An 8,512-nucleotide genomic window follows, 5' to 3' on the forward strand; every position below is an offset into this window, starting at 1 on the left:
TTTATCATGCTCTGCAAAAAAAATAATTTTATAAGTTTTTTTTCAAATGAATTTTAACATACACACGAACAATCAAAACGTTATGTCATGACTGAGTTAGCTAAAAATGTTATATTGTCAATGTCTAGTGTTAAAAGATACATATTTGCATAAATGTTCTTACATACAGTCTCTTTCAAGAGTCACCATTGCACCAACCTTCAAGGAAGTTAGAAATACTTGATTTGATGCATTGTGAACGTTTGTGGCCCAATGAAGACTGTTCTGTGCCATGGTGCTGAAGTTTGATTTTTTAAGCAAGTGCTGAAATGAGTTAGCTATTCGGAAAATCCAATGCGTGGAGGTGTTGCTGCTGGATGAAGCAGGGGTTGCAGTAAGTTGTCGGATGGAGAAGGTGTAATTATGTTGCAGAATGGCACAATTAGTATATAGTAATTTTTAATTTTGGTTACAATTAGGTTGGTCCTGTTGTTGGGGTTGTGCTTTTTTGGTATAAAGATGGGCTCTGATGACAAGGTAGTCTATACCTTACCATCAGTTATTTGTCTCTTGTTTGTTTTTTTAACACTTAATGGCATATCAAAATCTACCATGCACATTTCAAACATTAAATACATTACACGTCTCAAATTTTATTTTTTTGGTTCTCAACCTTCTTTTTTTATAGGATCTACAAAAATCCCACAAGTGAAATCTTCATAAAATGAGCTCAATAAACCTAAAATCCACTTTTATGGTCAAAAGAACCCATTGCAACAAAAAAGTCCAACCCAACCACCTAATCACCATTAACAGATTAGTCTAATTAGTGCAGCTACAATTAGTGCAATTATTAATGTTTGTAAAGACTTATATTTTAATTTTAGGGTGATGTTAGGGAGTCAATGGCCTAAGCGTACAATGTGTACAATGGGCTAAATCTTTGGTCTATGAATAAAATGAACATCACCCATACTATTCAGAATAATCATCCGGATACCAGGGATAATAAACATCTCATGCCATAAAATTACTCCAAAAAATTTAAATTGATTTTGGAGTTCACCAAGAATCGAACATTTGACCTTTTGAATTTATAACTCTAATACCATGTCATGAACCCACTTATCTCAAAAGTGTAACCTAATAAGACAATGTAACACTAATGGTCATATCTCTAATACTTTCTAAACCTCCATTATACACATTGTACGCTTAGGCCATTGGTTTCTTATACTTTCTCTTAATTTTATTTATATAATTTTTTTTAGTTATGATCAGATTAATGGGGTGAATAAGTGACTCACTAATTAAACCAGTAATCTAGTGACCTAGTGACCCGATTATATGATCGAATTATCAGTTCGATTCTAATAACTATGACACAAACTACAAGAAGTCAACTTTCTGTCTACGCGTGGAGCACCAACCATTTCCTCCATCGAGTAATTCCACCTCATTATAGCACATGCTGAATATTTAAGCCTTCGGCAAACTAGTATTGACCCTTTAAGTGTGTGTTTGGAATTTAGTTTGTAAACAGAAGTTTGTGTAAAATTTTTTGCAAATTTAATTTTGATGAAAAGTAAATTTGTGTTAAAATAATTTATGTTTGGTAATTTTTATATCAAAATGAATTATAGTAAAGTAAATATTATTTGGATTACACTATTCAAAATTACTTTTAGATAAAAAATTACTAAAATAGACATCAAACTTAAATAAATTTTATATATTATTCTATCATTTTAATTTAAATATTTAAATAAATATTGTTAATTAATTTTATAATAAAATTAATATTTACTTACTAAAATAAAAATAATATATAAAAATTGATAAAATATATTTTTATATTAAAAGTAAAAATAATATATAAAAAATATATCAAGATATATTTTATTAAATTATATTACTTATAATTCTGTTAATACTCTCGATACTCTTTTATTTAATACTATTTTAAACTATAAATTTTAATTATTTATGACTTTATTCTTAGTTATAATTAGTTTTTTATTTATTTTGTTTTTTTAAATGGGATCAATAATTTATATTATAACAAAATTATAATAATAAATTAATATACAAGAAAAAAGTTGAAGAGTAAGCATTGACAGAAAAATGGAATCTTCTCATTTCTAAAAAATTAGAGAGTGAAAAACTGAACTGTTAATTAGGTGCTCACATTGGTGGAGCTTTTCATATGCAATGGGGGTCATGGCCCCAAATAATTTTTAAAAGAATGAGTAATTCCATTATATAGATAATGATTAGCTCATTTGGTTGAAAGCTTCTATTGAAAACTAAGTTACAAGTTCAACACTCACATAACCCATTCATTCTATTTATCTTTTCGGCCATAGATTCATTCACATTTTTTTGGTTTTTCTTCTCCTGAGTGCTCGTTTCGATCTAAAGACTTTATGGTTCAATTTTATTTGGCACACATCTTTTTTTCTTCTTCTGAATGCCAGTTTCAAAATAGGAGTTTTACGACTAATTAGTTGAGGAAATACTAATAGTCATTTATAACTTTTAAACTAATTGAGAAATCAGCTTTGTACAGAACATTAATTAGTCATTTACTTAATAGTCTTTTAGTTTAAACTTAGTATGTTCGACTAATAGACTTCTTTTAATTGTCTAATTTTTTTATCAATTTAATTTAATATTATTTTATGTTTTATTTTTTAAAAATAATTTTTTTTACACAAAAATTAAGATATTCAATCATTATTGATACTATTATATCCAAAGTGTCAATCTTTCAAGTTTTAAGCAATTATAATTTTTTTATTATTTTTAAAAAGTTGAATAACTTTTTATTTATTTAATTTAATATTATTTTATATTTTCTTAGTTGTTTAATTAAATTTTTTGTTGCTAGTAAAAAAACATTAAAATATTTAATAAGTATATATTGTAATTTTTAATATATATCATTCGGGCTATATATATATATATTTAAATTATTGTTGGCTCCCCAAAAATTTACTTCAAGCACTGCCACTGAGTGGTCATACCTTATATGCTCCTGCCACAATTAATTACAGCCACATTAAATAATTAATAAACTAAACTAAACTAATTTTTATCTTGATTGGTATACGCTGAAGTGACTAACTAACTATAGTTAAGCCTACATCTACTGCTAATTGAAAATTATTTATGTGACAGGTTTAGTTGAGATAATGAACAAATATTTCTTGAACTCTATTTTTTTCAACTTCTTGATGTCTTTGGACTATTTTTGGTGGCTAGTTGATAATCCAAAAGAGCTGTATTGCTATGCTCAATTATTGCATATTTTCAAACACTTTGTATGTTTGATTTGGCTATAATGGAACATTTTATCATCCTGTGATTTTTTTACCTCTCATAGTGAGGAATATTTTTCAACGTGAAATTTTGGTATTGATTTTCAGTTTTTCATCACATTTGTTGCAGGACGGATCCAGAAAGTTTAGTATGAAATGGCCGAATTTTAGATATTTTTTTTATAAAAATAATTAACATATAGTTATTAAAGTTAGTTTTTCAAAAAATTTATCAATATATATATATATATATATATATAATTATAAATTTTTTTCATAATTTTATTTTTAATATGATAGTTACATAAAAAAATAATAATATCAATAATACATTATAAAATTATAAAATACCAATAATTTATAGTATGTTTAGTTAAAAATGATCACATATTTTATTAATTAAAATTAATTCTTTCAAAAATTTTTAAAATTTTGAAAATAAATGATAAATTATTAATTATTTAAAAGACACAATATTTTTATAGAATAAAAGATATAAGATATTTTTATAAAAATTTTTCTTTCAACAACGTAAATTTAAAAGAAAAATAAGTATTTTTTATAAAAAAGAATATCTAAAGTATATAATGTGATTACCAAAATATAACTACGCAAGTTATTATTAATATAATAATATAAATTTTAAATATGTTAATATAAAATAAACAAATGATTTTTTTAAATAAATATAGAGATTATTATATAAAAACTAATTTGAAAGTTACAAAAACTTGAGGGTATGATATTAAATTAATTAAGTGAAAAATATTAGTGAATTAAACAATTAAAATATAAATATATCACATAATAAAAAATAATACATATAAAAATACTAAATTATATAATATTTTTTATTTTTTTAAATATATATCTCATATATAAATATAGTTTCTAAAAATTTTGGGAGGCCGAGGCAGACACTGCTCGCTCCCCTCTAAGTCCATCCCTGTTTGTTGCTGTTGTTTTCATTGATATATTGTGCAGCGTTCTAATATTGTGCATAGGGTGTTTGCGTGCCATTCTATTTGAAATAAAGGACATATAAGTGCAACATCTTAATTTTTTCGTTCAACATCTTAATTAATCACTATTGCGGGTGGTAAATAAGTCTTAATAATAATAATAATAATAATAATAATGATGATGATAATAATTTTAAAAAAAGGGACAAGGCTGACCTCAATCAAATACACGATCAAGAATCTGAAAGTTGCAGCTCAGTCTCCAGGACAGGGCTAAAAAAATGCCAACTAGAATCATGAAATGCATTATAATAATCATCTGAAACTGTTTTGATTCTAAACTCTGTTGTGAACCTACGAACAGACAAAATATGCTCCATTGAGTTAACACGTGAATTCTTACACAATGAAGCATGCTCCTTGTATGTTTCAAAGCTGTTACCAAACAATACCATGTTTCTTAATAGATTCAGTTTCCAATTTTCCTGCAACAGGTTATTATATAACTCTGCCTCGCAATGAGGCATGAAGAACATAGTCGGTTTTTGTGCCTCTCGCCTCCCATGCTCATTTACTGACATGACAGAACAACCGAGGGATTCTATAACCCGAGACTCAGATAGAGATAGAACAGGATCATACACCTCTATGTTTCCGATCCAACTGAAATCTCTTCTCATCAATATTGCAAGGCTAAGTTGCAATCGAGGGGGCTCGTACGATTCGATGCTGCCAATACCATAAACGACCATTTCCATCTTTGTCTCTGAGCCTAACACCCTATGGACATAATCAGAAAGTGATGTTTGGATTTGACATCTCATAGTACTATAGAACTCGGAGCTCCCAACCCTATTTATACATCTTTCCATCTTCTGCATCATTGATGTTTCTCGGCTTGGATCAGTCTGAGAATCCGTTGGAGCCCATGGTTCTTGTTTTTCTTCTGAAACTCCAACTTTGGTAGCTTTACTTCTTTGTCTGCCACGACGGGGTAAAACAACTGTCCATCCTCCATCAGAAGTACAATTGTGAATTGCTGGAGGTTTTGCCGAAGCTTCCATTGGAATTCAAGAAATCTCTTTACTTGTTCGGATATACTGCTTCAACCTCGAAATGCAATATAAGAACATAGAATATTAGCTCATGGCTTCACATGATATGAAATGAACAAAATGTTATGGATTACATTAGCGAGTCCGTTAGTTAAATGATTGATCAGTTAGTCAACAGCTGGAGTTAGTTATTTTCTGTTATCCATCCAGCTGTCATATTCATTTCGTAACGAATCATTTCATTCAATCCATCTCTAGTTTCATATGGTGTCGTGTCGGAAGTAAATTCTACGATTTCTCTCTCTAATTATTAAATGCATATTACACTATACAGTATACACTAGTCAACATGAAGATCAAATATCATATAAATAAATTTTAAATGTTAAGCACTCATGAAATTGCAAAATCAGCAGCAGTAATAAGTTAGTAATAGTTATACATGTGTTGTCAAAAAATCAAAATGATATAAGCAAACATGATTACATTCACATGAAACAAGAGGGAGAGGCAATGCAGTGAATTTCTCACCCTGCAGAAGAACCAGAAGCATAAGGTAGCAAACTGGCGACAAGGAGGCGGAGCAGACCGGCGGCAGAAGAGAAGAGCAGCGACTTAGCTTTCACTACTGCAACATACAAAGCATGCAACATACAAAGCAGAGGCAAACTTTCCAGCCACCAAACATAACCATTCGGACCTATAGATGCAATCAAGAAATAATAAGATAAAAAAATTCTGATCCCATGAAAACAAGCACAATGGCTCAAGGACGAAACAAAAATTTTTAGAACAATTCAATGACCTAAATGAAATAATAAATCAACAATTCATTGAATTTAAATGATAAACATAACAACTACTTAAGTGAAAATTCATTGAATTTAGATTCATATTCAATCAATTATAAGTTCATATTTTCTTCTTCTATCAATCACAGTCTAAGCACAATTTCTTCTACATCAGCCTGAAATGTATTAAAAAATTATGATTTATGGCACAAACAATATGTCCAATTTAAATGATGCATTACAGTGTCACATTACATGTTTTTTGTGCATAAAGTTTTATTGTGACCATCTTAGGACTTAAGAGTCAGAATTATTGTTCAGATTACAAGACACTATTATATTATTCTGATTTGAAGCTTTGTTGTTGTCAACTACCCCGCATTCTACAAACGGATGCAATTGCAAGATACTATGGACTAGAGAAAGGGGAAGTAGTTAAGATAACTTACAGTGGTAATATCACTCAGATCCATGTCACCTATCGATGCGTTTGGTGATGCTTATTTCTTGTATGCTGCTGGTAGAATTCGTAGAAATGCTTAAGAACTAGTTCGTATATGATTGTATAATTATAAACTTATGTAGTAACTTGCATGCGGTTGTGTGAGTTTCACTCGAGCAGATGAACAAATCCGCATTGAACAGTTTCTTTGTATGACTAGTTTGGAAATCACAATTAAATCACAAAACAGTAAAACACAACACTGCAAAACCAGCAGCACATCACTAATCATAATCAATAATCAAAAGACATTCAATAATCAATTATCACAAGACCTTCAATAATCAATAATCAGTAAAATAATCATTTAATAAAAAATAAAGAACACACAAAACAGCAACACAGCAGAACCAGAGATCATTCAATAAAAAATCACAACACACAAAAACAGCAACACAGCAGAACCAGACCTTATCGGTAATCAAATAATCGTCTAAACCCTAAACAAAAACATTCAAATAATCAGTAATCAAATAATCATTAAACACGGTATAAATAAAAAACGCAGACGATGGTGGTAGGTTGGAAGAACCTGCGGCTGAGCAAACGAAGAGCAGACTCAAAGACGCCGAGCTCGAGGAAGAAGCTGCAATCGGTGGGTTGTGGACTTCGAGCACCACGACCAGACAAAGACGGTGATGCCTGAGCGCGCGACGGACGGCGGCAGGAGCACAACGGACGGCGGCAGGAGCGCAACGGAGAAGATGAAGACCAGGGACTGATGCGCCGAGCTCGAGGAAGAAGCTGCGATTCTTGAAGGAGGAAGAAACACGAACGACCATACGACGATGGTAGTGCCTGAACGCGACGGACGGCGGCAGTCGCTGAGGTGGTGGAGAAGCTAGGGCTTCATGTTTCAACTTCCTTTTTTGATTTGGGGAGAAGCTGTTAGGTGTTTAGAGTGAGGACTAAACGGAAGGGAAAGGAAGGTCACGCGTGCGTGAACCAAAAAATCTAGTTTTTTTTTTTTTTGGTAAAGTTCAAAATGACATAGTTTTATTCAAACGGGCCAGTTTTAATTTTAGTCCGACCGACCAATTTTCGACTGGTTTAATAGTTTCTTAGCGATTTTTTAATTAGTAGCGGTTTGACAAATGGATTCAGTCTAATTTTTCTAATAGTCTTATTACTTGTTTCTTATCAACTAAATTAGATGTTTATTTTATTATATATACGAATGGTTCTTTTCATTTTAAAGTGGATGTTTATTTGGATATACCGTTCGTATTTTACTTGATTTGCTTGATTATGCATGCACATGTTTCATAGAATGTTCATTTTATTATGTATGCATATGGTTCTTTTCACTAAAACGTGGATGTTTATTATTAAACACCACTCAAAGAAAATTCCCAATTTTTTCTCCCTTCAATGTATGGTTTGAAAAAAGAAACAAGTGCGAATGCGATAAAAACATAAGGACTCACGGTGGGGAGGGTGGTGGCACAGTGACGGACTGGGTCGGGCTTAGCCAATGAAGACGCGCCACAGGAAGGACAATTGGCACTGATTCGAGGTTGCGGCAGCGACCACGCTGGGTAGGGACATGGCATTGGGGAGGACATTGGGCAAAGGTACGTCGAGACAGCGGCGGAACAAAAAAAGAAAAGGTGACTTCGTTGTAGTGACAAAGGGTGAATGCAGCGCTGAAAAGCTTTATGCCGGCAATAGTGAGCGACCTCACAGGAGAGGCGGCTATAAGCATCATCACAGGGGCCAAACAGCAACACTAAGAGGAAGAGTCAAGATGCTATCATAGTAATTTTTTTGAAGGGTGAATTTGGAGACATGAAGGCCAAACAGCAGCACCAAGAGAAAGAGGTTCATGGATTATTAATGACTTTGGGAATTGGGAAGGGTATATTAACTTGTGACTAAAAGGAAACCTTTTTACTAGTATAGG

The 8,512-nt window shown here is 31.2% G+C and overlaps 1 protein-coding gene across 3 annotated transcripts; it reads right to left on the minus strand.

Moving 5' to 3' along the window:
- Positions 1 to 4,543: 4,543 nt before the first annotated feature.
- LOC112710639 (uncharacterized) lies at positions 4,544 to 7,641 on the minus strand. 3 transcript variants are annotated; one of them, XR_011865522.1, is made up of 4 exons: positions 7,142 to 7,641; positions 6,557 to 6,624; positions 5,848 to 6,016; positions 4,544 to 5,361 (listed from the first exon to the last, which is right to left on the minus strand). XR_011865522.1 is itself a non-coding variant. In XM_025762952.3 (3 exons), the coding sequence occupies exons 1-3, from the start codon at positions 7,389 to 7,391 to the stop codon at positions 5,142 to 5,144; spliced, it is 639 nt and encodes a 212-aa protein (XP_025618737.2). In that variant the 5' UTR covers positions 7,392 to 7,601; the 3' UTR covers positions 4,544 to 5,141. The 3 variants fall into 3 exon arrangements, 1 of the variants encoding a protein (XP_025618737.2); XR_011865523.1 differs by having other exon boundaries at positions 6,557 to 6,621; positions 7,142 to 7,601; XM_025762952.3 differs by lacking the exon at positions 6,557 to 6,624 and having other exon boundaries at positions 7,142 to 7,601.
- Positions 7,642 to 8,512: the final 871 nt, after the last annotated feature.

This window comes from Arachis hypogaea, chromosome 9, assembly GCF_003086295.3.
Source record: "Arachis hypogaea cultivar Tifrunner chromosome 9, arahy.Tifrunner.gnm2.J5K5, whole genome shotgun sequence".
NCBI lineage: Eukaryota > Viridiplantae > Streptophyta > Magnoliopsida > Fabales > Fabaceae > Arachis > Arachis hypogaea.